The sequence below is a fragment of the Peromyscus leucopus genome, chromosome 8b, assembly GCF_004664715.2.
Source record: "Peromyscus leucopus breed LL Stock chromosome 8b, UCI_PerLeu_2.1, whole genome shotgun sequence".
In the NCBI taxonomy this organism is placed as follows: Eukaryota; Metazoa; Chordata; class Mammalia; order Rodentia; family Cricetidae; genus Peromyscus; species Peromyscus leucopus.
Window position 1 is genome coordinate 84,656,564 of NC_051086.1, and position 20,267 is coordinate 84,676,830.

Genomic DNA, 20,267 nt, shown 5'->3' on the forward strand with positions numbered 1-20,267 from the left:
AGCATAAATCAGTTACTTCACCAAAACCAATCAATTCTTAAAATATAAACTTTGGGGGCTGATGAGATGGCTCAAGGGGTAAAGAGGATTGCCATCAACTTGGTGGCTGGAGTTTGATCCTGAGAACCCAGCTGGTGGAAGGAGAGAACTGACTGCTGCAAGTTATCCTCTGACCTCTACATGCACAGCATGTATGTATGCATGCATGTATGCATGCATGCATGCGCGCGCGCGCGCGCGCACACACACACACACACACACTAAATAAATAAATTATGTTTTTAAAGGATTTACTTTAAAAATAAAATAATAAATTCAGACTGGATGTTGTGGCACACAGCTGAATCACATAAAATTTTTTTTAAGATTTATTTATTTAATGTCTATGAGTGTACAACCTTATGCCAGAGAGGGCATCAGATCCCACTATAGGTGGCTGTGAGCTACCATGTGGTTGCTGGGAATTGAACTCAGGACCTCTGGAAGAGCAGCCAATGCTCTTAACCACTGAGCCATCTCCCCAGCCCTGAATCACAGAACTTAAGAGATTGATGCCAAAGTGTTGTGTTTTGAGGCTAGCCTGGAATACACAGTAAAACTTTGTCTCAATAAATAAGTAAATGAATGAATAAATAAAATTAATTCATAAGATATTTGACTATGATGAACAAATATTAATAATCAACAAGTTTTTCCACAATGAAATCTACTACACTACATGCTAACCTTAAAAATGAACTTTAAAGGGATGGAGACCCAGCTCGGAGGCCAAGAGCACTCACTGCTCTTGCAGAGGACTCGGGTTCAGGTCCCACATCCTCTTCTGACCTCCACTGGCACTGCATGCACATGAGGCATATAGATATACTCCCGTACACACATACAGATAAGTATTTTTTTAAATTAACTTGTAAAAATTGCAAAAAGGGTTATGTAACTAGCCTTAAGTCAATAAATAAATGGTAAAATATAGTAAGAAAATTTCCTTAAAAAAAAAATGATAAACTGCCTCCTTGATCTCAAGAAGTATAAAGAGCCACTCAAGGCTATACCTTTTACTGCTAAAAATCACACTAACTACTTCAGGCAAAGCAGGAGCACAAAACTCCTTCTGCACACTGGAAGACTCGAACCTGCTCTGCAGACCCCCAACCCACTGAAGAAGCAGGACAAGTTCCAAACAGCGTGACAGACAACACCACAGATGGCTTCTCTCTTTACATGTACATATGCAGATAACTTAAAAGCTGACATAGTCTTTGAACCTGTGACTATAATTTTAATTGTATGTTTTATTACATATGCTATTAAAAAATTAACCCTGCACAAAAACAGATATTAGAAGTAGCTATTACAGGGCCCTTGGCAGACTCTGCTAGATACACCCTTTGCCTTGTCCTGTCCTGTCCTCGAGGCTGCTGTCACGCTGGCAGCCCCACCACTGCTGCCACACAAGCTGAGGCTCCTTTCCTGCCCCTCACCAGTTTTCCCACCTGTTTCCTTTATAACAGAGGCCAACCCAGCTAGTTAGGAGTCCCAGAAGGGGCTGTGCTCTGGTAACAGCTGGCATTTTAGAAAGAGAAGAATACTAACCATCAAAATACACCTTGCAAGACAGTGGCTAAGGTGACACCTACCTGCATATGATCACCAGCCAAAACAATCCGCGTGTCTTTCGTTGCCAAGGCTAGAGGCATAATGGTCTCGCACTCCATGGCCTGGGCAGCTTCATCTAACAGAATGTGTGTAAAAATCCCTGGAAGGCACAGTGCAAAGAGAACACACATCACAGCGGCAGCACAGCAGCAGATGCTTCCAACTGCACTACGGGAAGAGTTTCCTCCACTAGTCCACGAGTCATGAGGACTTTAAGGTCTTCCTCAATCTAGACAATCAGCTTAAGCATGAGTCTTTAAAAAGGCTGGAGCTGGAGAGGTGACTCAGCAGCTGAGCAAATGCACTGCTCTTGTAGAGGACCTGAGTTTGGTTCCCAGCACCCATGATGGATGGCTCACAACTACTTGTAACTCCAGGGAACTGATACCTTCGGCACACAGACACATACACACAGACGTACACATACTCCCTCATATACAGAGTACTAAAAAATAAATGTTTTTAATGTTTTACAAGAAAAGATTAAACATTTTCTTTTGTTACCATTTTTTTTCAGGAATTGCATAAATCCTGAAATTGTCTACTACTTAAGTTAGAAAAGGCAGAGGCAGGGAGATCTGAGCTTGAGACCAGCCTAATCAACAGAGTGAGTTCCAGCACAGCCAGGGCTACTCAGAGAAAGCCTGTCTCCACCCCCACCTCCCACACCCGCACCCCCGCAAAAAGAAGAAAGAAATCTTAATCATGTGCCATGATTGTTATTTCTACATGAAGATACAAAAACAGCTTAGCCAAACCCTCACCAAATCTCTCACACACACACACACACACACACACACACACACACACACACCACCGTCTAAATGTGAACTCTTCACATGATCATTAGTTAACCAGAACCACCTGGCCAGCTAGAGCACAAATGAAGTGGCGGTCACGAAGGTGACCATCGGGGGCTAGGGAATGCTTTTCGGTCAAGGGCCAAAGAGTTCCCGTCCCTGCTGAAGAGCCCGCCTCAGCTTTGCACCGCAGACAAGAACCAAGTTAATAAACGGGCACGGGCAGCTGCATTCCATGCAGAAAAAGAGACACTTGGCCAGACATGGCCCACAGGATGGCACTTGCCAAAGGAGAGAATACTCTAAGCCTGAGAGACAGCCACCTGTGGTGAGTGGGCATACCGGGCTCAAGGTCCAGCTGGCAGAGGTACTGGGAAGTGTTCAGGGTGACCACCAGCACTCGATGTTTAAGAATGTCCTCCTTCTGGGGCATCTGAAAGGTGGAATGTGCGCTTGAGATCAAACAGTACTGGTGCACAACCGGGTGGACAGTCTTCACCCAGCGGTTCCGAAAGTACACCCTACGGGAGAAGATCACACTTCCTGTTAGGATGGTCACGGCTGCTGATTACTAAAACACTGGACTAGTATGTAAGACTACAACACCAAAAATGAACAAATAAATCTCATAACCATTCACACCATATTAGAGTTTAGAATTTTAGTATAAAACTGCCACTATACCCACAATGACCTTCCTATCAAATATTTTAGAAGATATAAACATAAAGTGTAGATATAAACATAAAGATGTAAAAACAAATCACAAATACCAAATTTTTTAAGTATTCAGATTAATCTTGCAACAGAATTAACACAGAAATGTATGTTTTACAAGCAATAATTTTAAAAATTAAGTTTGAAACCTTTCATTCTCAAATTACCTTTTCTCAATTACATTCTTACAGAAATGTACTTAACTCATATTTTGTAAAAGTATATGCTTATAACACTTTTAGTTGAGAACAATTTGCAATAATTTTACTTTAGAAAAGTTCTTTAAACTTTTTAAAAAGACATCTGCCTGGGCCGGGCGGTGGTGGCCCATGCCTTTAATCCCAGCACTCGAGAGGCAGAGCCAGGCGGATCTCTGTGAGTTCAAGGCCAGCTTGGTCTACAGAATGAGTTCCAGGACAGGCACCAAAACTACACAGAGAAACCCTGTCTCAAAAAACCAAAAAAAAAGAAAAAAAAAAAAAAAAAAAAAAAGACATCTGCCTGGTCTTCTAGAATCTGAAGATGAATTAAATTTTTTTTTTTTTTTTTTTTTTTTTTTTTTTTTTTTTTTTTTTTTTTTGGTTTTTCGAGACAGGGTTTCTCTGTGTAGCTTTGCGCCTTTCCTGGAGCTCACTTGGTAGCCCAGGCTGGCCTCGAACTCACAGAGATCCGCCTGGCTCTGCCTCCCGAGTGCTGGGATTAAAGGCGTGCGCCACCAACGCCCGGCTGAATTAAATTTTTGAATAATCAAAAATTCTTTAGTGCAAATCTTAAGAAATTTCATCTCTTCAAATAAAATAACTACAGTAGAAACTATGAACAGGCCTCAGCTCTAGACTGCTCTGATCTGATGTACTTCTAGCCTCCACCATCCCCACTGACCCACATGACAGGGATCTACGGGCTGCTAACTATGCTACAGCACAGAGGCAGAGTGTACGGGGCTTTGGAGCAACCACAAAGGCTTTACTCTGAGTCTAATGAAAAGCCATCAGATTGGCCAGGGCAGTCATGACGACTCCTGTTGTTAAAAGACAAGTCTGATCTCTGCGCAGAATCTCCTTAGGGAGAGAGTTAAAGGGTGCTCAATGTCTGACAAGCAGGTGGGGGCAGGGCTCCAGCACTGCTGGCTTCTGTGATGCAAAATCTACTCCCTTGGCCAGCTCCCAGGCATCTGCAGGGACATGGGAAGATGTGCTCATGACGGTCTTCATACAGGTTGACTCTAACACAATCCCAAGTGAGGTGGAGGGGAAGCAGAGTACAGAAGCAGCAGGGGGGCGAGTTAGGAGGTTAATGCCAGGGACTGGACAGGAGATCATGTGGCTTGGATCACAGAAGAAATACACAAATTGGATTCACTAGACATTTTAATGTAATGTTAATAGAACTCATTAATGAACTATGATTCTATGTTTCATTTTTGTTTTTGAAACAGCGTCTGAGATCATCAAGGCTGGCCTCAACCTCACTACCAATGGATGGGGTATGACCTGCACTCCTGGTCCACCCACCTCTACCTCCCAAGTGCTGGATTACAGTCACCTGCCTCTAGCTTTTGAAACTAGATAATTTGGGGTAGTGTTTACAAAGGTGGAGGAAGAAATATAATAAATGTGATATTTTTCAAACCATAGTATTAACACTGGTAAATGACACTTTTCAGTTCATAATCCAAAATACATCACTGAGAATATAAATGTAGCTCAGGGGATAAAGCCTAATACGCTCAAAGCCCTGAGTTCCTAGCACCATAGGGGAAAAATAACATACATAAATATATACGTGACAGCAATTAAATATTTTGTGTATCCCTAGAAACAAACCAATTCACATATTCCATAGGATTTAGAGTAAACCTTGAAACAGAAGATAGTCTTGTATATATAATTTTAATTCACTGAAACTAGATAATTTGGGGTAGTGTTTACAAAGGTGGAGGAAGAAATATAATCAAGGTAACACTTTTCAAACCAGAGTATTACTGTACATGTAGTAAATTCATATGCCATAAGCAACTAGAAATGTTACTACTAGCCAGGTGGTGGCCCAAGCCTTTAATCCCAGCACTCAAAAGGCAGAGGCAGGCAGATCTCTGTGAGTTTGAGGCCATTGTAGTCTACCTAGCGAGTTCCAGGACAGCCAGAGCCACAAAAGAAACACTGTCTCAAAAAAACAAACAAAAACAAAAAAAGTTACAACTTAGAACAGGAATTGTCAAAAACTGATGATCCCTTTAAACAAAACAACAAAAAAGTGTTTCTTTAAAGAGTCCCCAAAATGACAGCTGCCTTCAACTTCCCCAGACAACAGCAAGCACACTTCCTCCAGAGGACTGCCCCACTGCACTATGACCTTGCCGGGGTCAGAAACTTAGCCTCAGAGCCACATGCAAAAAGAAACTGCTTTCCTCACACTTCTTTTCCTTGTGTTTTTATTTGTTTGTTTTGTAACTTTGAGACAAAGTCTCCTTATGTAGCTCTCACTGACTCCTGATATAGACAAAGATGACCTCAAATTTGCAGTAATTCACCAGCTTCTACCTCATAAGTACTGGTATTACAGCCATGTGCCACTCCTCATCTGGCTTTCTATATTTCTTTTTTGGTAAAATCTCTGAATTCTACTCATTTGTCTGTTTATTTATTTATCTATCTGTGGGGGGAGGGGTGCACATATATGTGATATATGAACATGTATATAAATCTCCCAATTCTAAATAAAGTAAACCAAAACTCAATGTAATCTAAAATGTCTAGGAACTCCAAATACTTTAGGCTCAGTTAGCAACTAAAACAAATTTCATGAATTCTAATCCTAAGAATGTGTGCTTACCCATACTTACGACTCTATTTACTCACTGACTATTAAACTATTTTCCAGGACCAACTCCACACTACAGGCCTGAGAAGTAGCCAATTCTATCAGCCTGCCTTCCCAGCAAGAGCTTTCTTCTTGGGAATCTGTAGACATTTGGTGCCCTCTTGTGTTCCAATCTCGAATTCCAGAACAATGTCAGTAACGCTGATTTTTTTTTCCTCTGGCTAGGGGTGTGACAAGTGAGTAGCACTTCTTAGCATCACCAAGCCTGTGAAGTTCCATCCCAGGACCACGCCAAGAAAAAGCAAAACCCTCAGAGAAGCTCGACTTCCCAGAGCAGTTAGTCATTCTAATCCTCTCTAGCTCCCAAACCTATTGTGGTTATTATTCAGTAGGAAAACTATCAACTAATCTGAGCTAATGTTATAATGCAGACTAAGAACTCAAGACACAGATCCTCCTAGGCTCCAGCTGCAAGCTAACACCTTTCCTAGAGAGAAAAGCTACAGTATGTAGGGTGTTGTATAAAGAAACACTCGAGGAAGCTAGGCATTTTTCCATTTTATTCTGTTTACGAATGAAATAACCTGAACCTTGAATTTGAAAATAATTATTTTTCCATCTTGGATTCAAGAACTCTAGAGCTAAGAAAAAGTGAGATCTCTGCTATTGGACAAGTTTCTGTATTTGGACCACTCTGACTATACTCTACTAGAAAATCATATTACACATATGGAGACATATGTCATGGTGGATCCTCACAGCCCAATGCACATGGAAAGGCTATATTGCTATTGGACAAGTTTCTGTATTTGGACCACTCTGACTATACTCTACTAGAAAATCATATTACACATATGGAGACATATGTCATGGTGGATCCTCACAGCCCAATGCACATGGAAAGGCTATATAAGCTGGAAAAATGATGGAGTCTACTATCTCAAATCTCAAATATCCTATGCTAAGTCCAACAATTCACTCAATTGTTCTGCTTTTGTTTGGCTTGTTTTTTTGTTTTTTGTTTTTTTTTCAGACAGGTTTTTTTTCTGTGTAGCCCTGGCTGTTCTGTAACTCACTCTGTAGACCAGTCTGGCCTCAAACTCATAATGATCCACCTGCCTCTGCCTCCTGAGTGCTGGGATCAAAGGTGTGTGTGGCACCACCACCACCAGCTTCACTCAACTGTTTCTAAGCCAAGAAACCAATGATATCCAAGACTGCCACATTTTCTATCAACACACACACACACACACACACACACACACACACACAAAATGTTCTACCACCACTACAAGTAAATAAGACAATCAACTCTTCTTCATTAGAGTAAGAACACTCAAGGTAAAATGCTAGCTCTTCCATTTTCACTGTGAGGTCAGAGGTTAAAATCTGCAATCTACTGTGAAAGGATCCTTCAGTAAACATCTTGTCTTCACTTAGAGAATAAGCGGTCAGTATTTTATTATTACACATAACTGGGTTCTACTGAACTGATAATTTCTGCTGTCTTTTAGAGTGAGAGTACAACACAGCATGGACATCTGTGTTAACAGGCCATGCCCCTGTTCTAAACACTTTCAAAAGGTTTTGGTGACAGGAATTAAAGAATTAAATAGCAGAACTCCACGTTTCCATGCCTGGACTCAACTAGGAATAAGAGGTTAGTCTATTATGGATCTAAGTGCGGTTAGAAATTAATTTTAAGCAATAATTAATAATCATTTGAACAACCTCGGCCATGATATATTAGTTTGCAGAATGGTAAAACTAAGTATTAATTCGTATAACAAACAACAAAAGCAAATGGTATAATAAAAAAGTATTTATGATTCTTTATTGTTTTCTGAAGAAAAGGATTTTTATTCTCCCACAATCTATATTGAAATACATTTTATGTCCACATATAATCACTAGACCTTTCTATAGCAACGGAAAATTTCCTTTGCTACTCTCTCTCTTCCATGGTAGCAAGAAGTCCTGACCACGTCATCACAGTGCTGCAGAAGTCACTGAAGTGCCTCTGCTTCTCTAACATGCAGCTTCCAAGAAGTGACCACAGCTAGAATTGTACTCTGACAAGAACTGTCATTCCATGACTACTCTGCTGTGCAGAACATGCTAGAAGTTTAATCAAACTCCATTTGATGCAAGCTAATCACTTATCTTACACTATTTTTTAGATGTACATACCAAAATCTACTCCGACCGTAACAACAGTTTTACACAAGAAACTTAAAAAAGGATGTCTTTCTGTATATATAATGTTTCAGAAATGGTCAATAATTTTTACATTTTGCCTTAATTTAAGGATTTCTTCCAAAGACATAACCTCCAAATGCCAATGCACAGTTAATGCTTTAGGTGTTTCCAAAGCCTCTAAAATCTTTACAGACACCTTTTCTTAAGAATAACAAAGAACGATACAGATACATAATAAGCCTTAAAAATACCTGAGAGGTCTTGCCTGGGGATTGCCTGCTTCTACATATGGATGTAAATAATCCTTTATGTAGAGGTCAGCAGCACTATTAGAATGGGTGCAAATGAGAATCCTGCTGAAATAAATGGTGCAAATAAAAAGAATGACACAACACAAAGCTAGTCAAGCAGTATATAATACCAAATGAGCAGTGGCCATCTTATACGTCTACTTCCCTCACTCTGCTCAGATTCTTCACCAGGACCCCATGATGCCTTTAGGAGAGTATGTTACTCTAAGTCAAAGAGGAGTTCCCCCCAATAATTTTTAAATCTGTCCATAATAAACACTTTAAACCAGCTCTTTGAGTTCTAACATATCCCATCCCTCGGCAGACTTGACGTTGTGATAGCTATGTTAAAAACTATCATTGTCTACATTGCCAGCTTCTAAAACAGCATATTTTAACACAATACAAACTTCATGGCTTTGAGGTCTTACTTTTCCTTTACTGAGTAAGAGCTGGATAAATTGTCTCCTTGGCCTCATTCTATCTCTACGACAACAAGAGAGGCTGTGCCTGCCTAAGGAGAGAGGGGACCGCCTCCTCCGGCTCACCTCGTCTCCTGCTGCTGCAGTATGTGCTTGACGGCCTGAGCCAGTGTGAAGGTTTTGCCTGTCCCATAGGGTCCGATGATGAGGACGGGCGGCAGCTGGATGGAGAGTGGTGTGGTGATGGCCAGAACAGCTTCCTTCTGTTTTGCATTTAGCCGAGGATCCAACTGCTCATCCCACTGTCTGTAGAAAATACAAACATGACAGTGTTGTCAGTCTCCCCGACACTAAATCTACCCAAGCAGCACAGCATCTACAATAGCCAACACTTACTCTGAAACCTCTCAGATTACTCAAGAAAGTCACTGTCAAGTGTTCTGCCACGAATCAAAACTAACCTGAGTTAGCTACTAATCTAGAGAAATCAAACACCTGTAGTCTGTTTGCTGACGATATTACAAAATGCAGAAAACTGTTTCCCACAATGAGGAAGTTGTCAATTCCTCCACTGCAAATAGAATGCAAAAAAACAACTACTGAAATTTCTGTTGCTGACCTATGAAAAGTTCTCCAGACAGGCTTAGAACACAAAGAAAAGGAAAACCTGCATCCCCCTGGTTAAGAGATATCAAAGTTGATTAAGTAGCTGATTGATTAAGTAGCAGTTTTTTTTAAAGGTATCAAAACCCAGACAAAAATGGAACATTTTTCTGGCATTTACACACAGACACCATCCACACAGCTCCTCCTGTCCAGAGTGAAGAGCACCTGCCGCAGGAGCACAAGCAGCTGTGTAGTGAGATCGCTCCCACGGGTGCTGGGGGATGGTCTGTATGTCAAATGTGATGCTCTGATTGGTCAATAAATAAAACACTGATTGGCCAGTGGCCAGGCAGGAAGTATAGGCGGGACTAACGGAGAGGAGAATGGAGAGAACAGGAAGGCAGAGGGAGACACTGCCAGCCGCCACCAATGCAAGCAACATGTGAAGATACTAGTAAGCCACGAGCCACATGGCAAGGTATAGATGAATAGAAATGGGTCGATTTAAGCTATAAGAACAGTTAGCAAGAAGCCTGCCACGGCCATACAGTTTGTAAGCAGTATAAGTCTCTGTGTTTACTTGGTTGGGTCTGAGCAGCTGTGGCACTGGCAGGTGACAGAGATTTGTCCTGACTGTGGGCCAGGCAGGAAAACTCTAGCTACACTCCCATGAATGCCCCTTCTATGACATGGGTATGGTTGGAAGACTGAAATGGACACCAACCAGATGCTGAGACAGATGAAATTAAAGAATCAACAGTATTCTTCCTCACAACTCCAACCCAAATACTAAACACTGCAACATCTATAGTAGAAATGAGGAAAACATGAACCCAAACAGGAAGGATGTGTGAAGACACTCCTGCAAAACTTGCCAAGTATCTTCAGAATGAGCCACAGACAGGAGGGCAGACAGAGTTGACAGCAGAAGTCCCTCTCGATATGGCTGGATTCCACTTAGACCACAGACTACTCCCATATGAAAACTGTCCGAACAGTCTGAGATGTTGAAAAATTGCCACTGAGACACTATGCTAAATTCAAACCAAGGAGATTCTTTCAATCTACAAAACCTTAGAAAACAAACTTGCTACAACTAATTTTTCTGACTTTATTTTAACAGCAAAAGAAAAAAGGACTCTGAACATGTACTACACGGCGCATCTTACTCTAGAGTCCCTCTTCAATAGCCAGCTTCTGCAATCATAGCTCTTCCAGCACCTGGCAATGCTCCATCTTCTATTGCAAAAGAAGAAATGAGCCCTAGGTGACCACCATGCCCAGACCTGACTGAAGCAGACACTGGTGTGGTAACCAACAAATCATCCTGTTATGGAATAATCTTTTTGTGCACTGTGAAGACGTGTCTTTGCCAAGACACCTTCTGATTGGTTTAATAAAAGAGCTGACTGGCCAGCAGCTGGGCGGGAAGAATTTGGGTAGAAGAGCCAGACTAGAAGAATGCTAGAAAGAAGAAGGGCAGTCTGAGGAGTTCAGAGAGAAGCAAGATGAAAAAGCCCTGCTGAAAAGGAACTGCCACATGGCAGAGGGTAGATAAGTAATATGGGTTAATTTAAATGTACGAGTTAATTAGTAACAAGCCTGAGCTATAGGCTGAGCACTTACAATTAATATTAACTCTTCCTGTGGGTTGTCTGGGAACTAGTGGGTGGGAATGAAAAGTCTGCCTACATCATCCCAACTCTAGCCAATCTGATAGGGGAAGAAGTCTCTCAAACCATCCTCTATATTCTATTAAAACAACAACAAAAAGCAATGCTCACTAGATTTTTTGGGGTTTTTTTTTAAGTCAAGAAAGCCCTTCTCATGTTGGTGCTCCTCTGGCTGTGGTAAATAAATCCCAAGCAGCCATCACAAAACCAATAAACAACAAGCATCAGAAAACAATATCAAACAAACAAAAATCCCAATTTCCTCCTGGGCCAGGAGGAAAGGCAATGTGGTATGTGACAGCACTGCTGGCCTTTGACCCAGGTCCTGGTTACCTGCCTCTGGGCTTCTGTAACTCAACTTTCAACAGCAGGTCAGCTCAGAGAACTGCTTCACACACCCACATCTGACGCCCCTTCAACTGTCTACAGAGGTAAGGCATGGCACTAGACAGCTGTCTTAAAGCCAATGAGACCATGTATGTTTAGATGAACTAAAACACTCATCCAAAGCTATTTGAAAAAAATAATTGAGAAACAAAAGTCCAATCCATTTTAACTTCTATTTCTGTATTTTCTGATAACTTTAAAAGACATTACTTGAATAATACAAATTTAAAAACAAAACAATACATGCTAATCGTTCCCATCAGCATGAGTTACAGAATGCTGTATTAGATGCTATGCATTAATTACAATGCTAAGAGATTAATGACAAACTTACAGGAACAATTCTGTAAATTTGTCAATATCTTTCCTTAATTATGGAACCCATTCTATTTATCAAGTGTTTCTGTATAAGGGTCTCAGAGCAGATCACAGACTTTATTGATGTCAGTCATTTCTGTAATTTCTGGCAATGAATAATGAATACATGAAGAAAGGCAAGAACTGAAAGCAACTATCATTATTGCACCACCACTTAGTAAGAGAGCAACCTAAACATGCATGCTGCAAAGCATTGTTTCCACAGTTGAAAATGTAGTTTCCCCAAGCTTAATCTCTGAAGATATTTTCTAAAATGGAATAAAAATTATTTTATTCCAGTGCTAAGTTAATTCAATGTCTTTTCTTCTTTAGCCCAATCCAATGCATTCCTGGAGTTAGTTTACAGGCTACATGCTGAAGAACGACTTCTCAGCTTCATTGTCTATCTACATCCCCTGGGATTCCAAAAGAGTTTAAATGGCTCCTGGTTTCTCAGGCCCTAGACACAGGACCTTCCACTACTGTCCCACCGCGGTGGGCAAGCCTGGCCCGGCTTGCAAGCATCCTGCTGCACGACGGCTTCCTGGCACTTCTCTGTCAGTACTGTTGGACACATGGACAAATCAAGTCAGAATGCCAAAAGCTTCACTAGGAGGGCACTTCACATTGGAGACTAATCTTCCTCTTTAAACTTGAACTTAATAGTAACTTCAATGTACAAGACTCTCTTGATATTCAAAATAAATAAGACATGGCCTCATACTTTACAAAGCCCAGAGTCCAGGAAAAATGTTGAATTTAGAGAAATCACACTGGAAAGCAGAGAACTGTCACAGCAGGGACTCAGTAAGTAAGTGCTGAAATCATGAAACCCAAGTATCCCGCTCATCTGCTTGAAGAGGGGGCACTTAAGCTGCCCATGACTCCAAAGGACCAAATGATCTCCAAAAGGCTGATCCTGGGCAAAGACAGCAAAGGAAACCATGCAAACATGAGGAGAGACATACAATGAGGACACAGCATCAGGGTCGCACATCAATGTATTTAAAGCTAACAGACTAGAATCTTCAAGTGGCTAGTGATGTTGCATGGATTTTATCACGTTTAAAAAATTCTATAGGAATAACAAAACATAAGGAGGCAAGTAAGTATAGGAAGGCATAGACACATGTCAAGGCAACCAAATGCAGCTAGAGCATGGGGACTGAGAAAGGAAGAGGACAGCGCTGGAAGGCACTCAGTGAGAAGCAATGACAGGGCTCAGAATTGGCCTCTCAGACTTTATCCAGAGATCTGCACAGGATGAAATGCCATGGTTATTTTAAAAAACTAACTTTGGAAGAAGTATTTGGGTTGGACCAGACAACAGAGAGACAGACAGCAGGATGGAAGATCAACAGAATGCCACAGAAATAGTCCAGGCCTAACTTAAGCACCAGTTACAAGAATGGAAAGAAAAAGACGGATGCAAAGGAGCTCAACCAAACAAGAGCTGAGATGTCCCTGGGTTCTAAAATCAGATCACAATCACTTTCAGAACAGTAAGCAGCAAAGCCACAGTAAATGAAGAATGCTAGAGCCACACAGACTAGTGCCTGTTGAGAATCTGGCAATAAACAGAAGTGGGGTGAAGCAGCAACAGCAAGCTCCTACTAAAAGGTACATCATGTTTTATTCTGTTTTAGGGCCAGAAGCAATGGAATATTGAGTAGACTTGTATGTGCAACTTCTAGGCCTGATCCATAAAAATGTACCATCTGGTCATCTGTGTTCACTCTTTACTTGTCAACAGGCAGGTGACCTTGGAAATCAATCACTAAAGATCCAAGACATCCATCAGTAGGAAACACTCTGCCAGGTGGCCACCTAACCATGTCTTTATTGTGTAAAGCCACTTAGATATTTTTTTTTAATAGGTCAAGTAAGCTAGGAAGGCAGAAGTTAATGGGACAGTAACCAGTAGCAAAGATGAATGAATACTCACACAGTTGCATATTCTTAGAACAAACCAGCAGTCCTTTACTCAACCACGGGTGGAGGTGACAGTTAAACAGATCGCTATTTGCACAACCCCTAACATGACAGCAGTTTCCGAAGAAATATCTTCTAAACTCCCTCCACTTTGCTAAATCACAATATCATCTCAAAGTTGTGTTATATATTTGAACCACTGCAGAAAGGTCATGATTGTCACATTAGAATTCCATTTGGAAACATCCCTAAACTATTCAGTGTTCTATCAAATTGAGACCACTGAGAGAGCCACAGAACTAACTTACAGTATGAATGCCAAATGTTTCATTCATCTCAAGAACATAAGCAAACTTTCTAACAAAGGTATGCTTGAGCTCAGTGTACTAGCTTGCACTGCAGTCCCAACACTGAAGAGACTGAGGCAGGAGGACTACCACAAGTTCAAGGTTAGCTTGAGCTACATAACAAGATCCAGTCCAGCCTAGCTACAGTGTGAGATGCTGTCTTAAAAAAAGAAAAAGGGGGGAAAAAAGAGGAAACAATCAAGTTTGCTTGAGCTGATACAGGCATTCAATTTAATATTAACATCCTTCTTTTTTCTAAGAAATCTCTTTTCATACCTGTTAGGACTCCAAGGTATGGTAGGAGTCATACTGATGTCTGGAAACAAAACACCATTGTCCTTAATCCTGTCTAGTGCATAATGCATTTCACAGAGGGGTAATCGATTCAACTGAAACTGAAGCTCGACCTGAAACACAAAATGAACATTTTTAAAACAGCTTTTACACCAACCTCAATATTGGCAGTGTACAAAATACTTCATGGAGTCAACAGTTTGCAGGACAAGTTTAGAGCTTCTTTCAAACTACGATCATATCCCAACAGTAATTAGTATAGGAAACACCGGCTGCATTTGTTAGGCACTGTAACAAAGCAGCTGCCATGGATGACCTCATGTGATCATACTAACAGTATACATGCTGTTACTGACCTCATTTTACATGGTAAGAACTGAAATCTTATAAATGCTCGATAAAGAGTATGAGTCCACCATGCCCATGAAGAATACATCTGATAACATCAGAACAAGTGTGTGGTATCACATGTTGAGTGATAATCAGCCTTACAACCCTGTACAGACTGTCAATGAATAATGGTCCACTAAGTTTATTCAAAAAGACAGGCTAGCTTTCTACTTAAATATCGAAAATTGAACACAGGCTTCACCTAAACACCATTAATGCAAAAAGAAAGGAAGCAGATACAATGCTGATCCCGTGGCCCTGGATGTTGCAGCTTCCAAAAAACTCTGCTCTTCCGTTGCTATGTCAATGTCTCATCAGAAAGCTCGAGCTTGTACAAGATGGGAGCATACTACATGTTCCTTAAATTCAAAAGGTGACCACCCAGGATAAGACTTCAAAGTCAAGTGCACTTCTGGCCAGTGGAGGGTGAACAAGCAGCAGGCAGCAGCTGACGCTGGGGTGGGAAAACACTCCAGGAAAGGCGCTGCCTGCGAACATACCTGTGTGTCACAGTCAGGCCGAAGATTAAGCTCTTCACAGCATTCCCTGGATATCCTTAAAAATATATACTCTTTTGTTTTTTCTTCAATAGTAGCTTCATAAACCTTCTCTTTGGTTCCCTGGGTCTGTACTAGCTTCTCTTTAGGGACTGGTAATAAATAAACAGCATTGACTTTGGTCATCACCAGTCTTCCAGCCAAAGTATCTTCAGAAAGGGTTTCAGTAAGCTTAAAACGACCAAAAAGTTGTCCATTCTGAGCATACTTTGCACCCCCAGAAACTCCAGTGAGCATGAAGCTTGCTAAAATCTGCAATTGCACTTTAAGGTTGAACCTAAATCGAAAGCAGAAAACTAGTTTGAGTATTTCTCGTCAAAACCGTAAGAACTAGAAAAATACAACAAAGGAATTCAAATATAAATATATGGAAATGTAAACTTTGTACCGATTCCCCTGTACTGAATTACCAACTCTATATACTACAGTATCTTTCTCCCCTAAATCCAAGCTGAAGACAAGTCACATTAAGCATCCTTAGTTGTGTTAAGAATATGGATTTCTAAATGACTGAGTGTGGCCCTGAGTGGGCTCAGTGGGTAAAGACACCTGCTGCCAAGCCTGGTGACCCGAGTTCGATTCCAGAGCTCACATGGTGGAAGTAGCGAACTGACTCCTGAAAGTTTCTCTCTCTCTCTCTCTCTCTCTCTCTCTCTCTCTCTCTCTCTCTCTCACACACACACACACACACACTCACACACACACACACACACACACACACAGGCACAAATAAATAATTCTTGTAAGTCTGAGTAAACTACAGGTGATTTTTAATAAAGTGGAATACATTAACTAATAGAAAAACCTGTTCGAACATGGTTGAGATAATTAAGACTTTAAAGTTACCTAAGCTAAGAGGAAAGGAACTGCATTAAAACTACAATGGACTTTCAGCTGAGGGCTTGGCAGGTAAATCTTACCAAAAGAATCTAACCACAACATTTCTCTCTCGGTAATACTAGCCAATAACAACCAGAATAAAAGTTTATTCATTATTACAAGGAATTGAGTCCATGCAAGAGATTCACTATGAAAAAAAAAAAAAAGGCTAAGCCAGGCAGTGGTGGCACACGCCTTTAATCCCGGCACTCAGGAGGCAGAGCCAGGAGGATCTCTGTGAGTTCAAGGCCAGCCTCATCTATAGAGCAAGATCCAGGCACCAAAACTACACAGAGAAACCCTGTCTGGGAGTGGGGGGTCGGTGTATCTTAGCAGACAGCAATCAGGACACCTGTGTACAAGTGAATATGAGAGAATATGTGCTTAAAGGCATCACAGAGAATCAAGATTAACTTACACAGTTAAAGAAACAGCAGGGTGTGGTGGCACACACCGTTAATCCCAGCACTTTTGAGGCAGAGGCAGGTGGATCTCTGAGTTCGAGGCCAGCCTTGTCTACAGAGTGAGTCCAGGGCAGCCAGGGCTACAAAGAGAAACCCTGTCTTGAAAAATTTAAATTAAAAAAAAAGAAAGAACGAAAAAAAAAAGAAAAGAAATATTCACATAGAATACACAAGAGGTATAAACCAAAAGGTCTATACATACTAAAATTAGTATTTAATAACACAACTTTATATGCAGACCAAATACAATCCAGTAGGATCTGCCTTTTATGAGACTTTCCAAAAATACTGTTACATTTCTCTCATTCTGTATGTAATGTTCCTGAGTAATTTAAAGAAATGCAGATTTCATCTTCTCCAACTATATCTGACTCTTCAAAGACCGGATTTATGCTCAGAACTCAAATGAAAAAGCCTGAACATGAAAGTGAAGTGAAGCTGCCCAGCTGATAGCCACTGTCCACCTCACCATTTGAAGAGACCCCGAGCCCTGGTGTCATGAGGGAGTCTTTAAAGAAAGCGTCACAACTGCCTTCCACATGATGAGAAGGACCGGGTCATTACAACTCACTTAAGTTGGAAGAGACTGCCCCTAACACATGGCGGCCTGACAGACCTCTCTGTTACTAAAGACATGGCCAAGCTGCAGATCGTCTCCCTTCTACTCTGCAGTCACTCTCCTCTTTAAACTCCATCTTCCTTGGGTTTCTGTAGAGCCACGCCCTCCAGGGACTCCCTGCTACCTCCCTCCCTTCCCTTCCCATCCAAACTCAGCCACCTTTTCAAAGCCCTGTGCCCTCACCTACTCTCTAATAGACACCTTTGTTCCTGCATTCTCCATGCCCAGATGGGTAACACCAAAGAACCTTTGACCTCTCCAACGTGACTCCAAATCAATGCTTCCAGGCATTATGCAAAAAGGCTTCACCATTCAGTTAGGTCTCCAAGCCAGAAGTGAGTTACACTGACTGTTCCTGTCGCACAAACCGCCATCCCCACTATACTATCACAAAGCCCTGTTTCTGGGGCACTATGGGTTCCTACTAACTGGTTAAGACATTTGCAACCCAACATTTTTAACCTGATTACTATATAAACTTGAACATGGCTTTCAGTCTCTAATCTATTCTATCATCATATACAAAACTCTCATTTCAACAACTTTATTCCCTAATAAATTCTTAAAATTCTGTAATACATTTCTTAGGCAATATATTCAAATTTTACTGCTATATTTAATTTTGAACCCACCATCCCAAAACTTGACCATAATTGAACAGTCCTGAACATGAAGGCCAAAGTCTTACAGCAGCAGGAGAATCTGCTATGTCACTAACCAATGCCTTGATGTCCTAGAAAACAAACACCTCAAAAAGCAGTTTCCTGCAGAAGACTGGCCATATGCTAAAGATGCAGATTTAGCCTTTCTACTAGAAACCACTATTTCTAACATCTCCTCTTCTTAAAAGGCTGGTACACTAAACTAAAATCCCAGTCCACAGCCTCTCTCAAATATTAGAAGACTAATATCTGACAGCTTGAAGCTGGACAGATGGCTCCGTGATTAAGAGCGCCGGCTGCTCTTCCAGGACTCGCACCCCCATCAGGCAGCTCACAACCTCCTGTATGTAACTCCAGTTTTGGGGACCTAACACTCTCTTCTGGCCTCCTTGGGGTACCTGCACCCACATGCAGACAAATACCTGTACACAGACACACACAGAAACACATAATTTAAAACAAAATAAATCCTGAAAAAAAAAAAACTTTGAAATTTAATAATTCAAATACTTAAAATACATTCTCAATGAACAAAGACAATTTCTGCCACTGTTTCACACCACATTTTGAATCAATCTTGAAGCCAATATAATGTCAGCCTTTCCAGGAGGCAAAAACAGCCAACAAAATTTCCACTGTTATAAAACCACTTTGTCTAGCTGATAAGAAATGTGGTTGTACCTAAAACAGAGCGCCTGTGTGGCCTGGGCAGGCGTCTCCATGACGGCCCGTCCCCCCCCCCCCCCCCCCCCCGTTTTGGGTAATGTTGCCTTGCTTGCTGACCTTGATATCCTCCCTATGCTAACTCCTTGCCAGGTTCCACCCTCCTGAATGTTTAAGGGAAGTTCCTTGTCTGTGTATCCTGCATAATGGGCCTTAACAGTTTAGATGCAAGATTGTAAAACATTGGTAGCAAACTTCTGCCCTCTGGGGTTCTCCCATTGTGCTGTACACCTGTATTTAAGACCTCCTCCCTCCTTCAATAAATGGAATTGGGGGGCGGTTGTAACCAACACCAGCATTAGTTAGGTCAAACCTCTGAAGTGTTATTTTCATTTTCAAATACCAAAGCTATAGTGTAAATCTGATTTCATGAGATTTTTCCCACTACATGAACAAGGATGAGCCTAGTAAAATTAACTATTGGGAGTTTTTAAACAACAGTTTAGATTCCACTGAGTTTGGTGATGCCGAGTGGAGAAGTGAGGTAACCCACGGTAGCTGTGCTCAGGGCTGAGATGTGACACACATCCTACTCCCACACTAGGCCTGCCAGGCAGCTGGGCACTTAGAGAGCCAGGCATGCAGACCAGTTAGCCTTGCCACTGCACAGTTCAATGAAGACCGTAGCTTTAGTTCCTGTCTAGTCTTCGGATTTTAAGATTTATTTTTATTATTTTTAATTGTGTGTATGTAGCAGACATAAACACATGTATGATAGGTGCTCTCAGAGGCCAAAGTGTAGGATCCACTGAAACTGGGGTTACAAGCAGTTGTGACCACCTGATGTGGGTTCTGGGAATAGAACTTAGGTCCTCTGTTGTAGAACATTATTTTAAGGTGTGTTACTTTGGTTTATGTTTCATTTAACTCTGTGAAGCTGTGTTACTGTGCCTGTCTAAAACACCTGATAGTCTAATAAAGAACTGAATGGCCAGGGGTGGAGGTGGGCATTGGAGGGTAGAGGATGGGGGATGAGAACATAAGGAAATGGGATGGTCGAGATGGAACAGGGATGGTGTGGGAAAGCAGAGAGAGATACCATGATGGAGGGAGATGAAAGACATGCAGACAGAGAGAAACCTGGTGCTAGGGAAGTTGCCAGGAATTCCCAAGGATGACCCCAGCTTGGACTACTAGAAATAGTGGAGAGGGTGCCTGAACTGAACTGGCTTGCCCCAGTGATCAGTTCGGTGAATATCCTAACTGTCATCACAGAGCTTTTCTCCAATGACTGATGGAGGCAGATGCAGAGATCCATAGCCAAACACCAGGCAGACCTCCAGGAGTCCAGTTGGAGAGAGAGAGGAGGGATTCTATGAGCAAGTGCCTCAGGATCATGATGGGGAAACCTGCAGAGACGACTCATGAAAGTTGGATCAATGGCTGTGGAGCCTGCATGGGACTGGACTAGGCCCTCTGCATGAGACAACTGTGTAGCTTGATCTGCTTGGGGGGGCCCCTGGCAGTAGA

The 20,267-nt window shown here is 41.6% G+C and overlaps 1 protein-coding gene across 3 annotated transcripts in view; it reads right to left on the reverse strand.

Annotated features, from left to right (window-relative positions):
• The window catches only part of Helz (helicase with zinc finger), a 157,781-nt gene that overhangs the window by 59,182 nt on the left and 78,332 nt on the right, over nt 1-20,267 (reverse strand). For 2 of the 3 annotated variants that reach the window (XM_028865232.2, XM_037200965.1), the window contains 6 exons: nt 15,394-15,727; nt 14,486-14,616; nt 9,034-9,213; nt 8,447-8,551; nt 2,799-2,977; nt 1,638-1,756 (listed from right to left, as the gene is read on the reverse strand). In XM_028865232.2, the coding sequence (XP_028721065.1) occupies nt 1,638-1,756; nt 2,799-2,977; nt 8,447-8,551; nt 9,034-9,213; nt 14,486-14,616; nt 15,394-15,727 (1,048 nt within the window). The remainder of the gene's footprint in view (nt 1-1,637; nt 1,757-2,798; nt 2,978-8,446; nt 8,552-9,033; nt 9,214-14,485; nt 14,617-15,393; nt 15,728-20,267) is intronic. The other variant, XM_028865233.2, reaches the window with a different exon arrangement.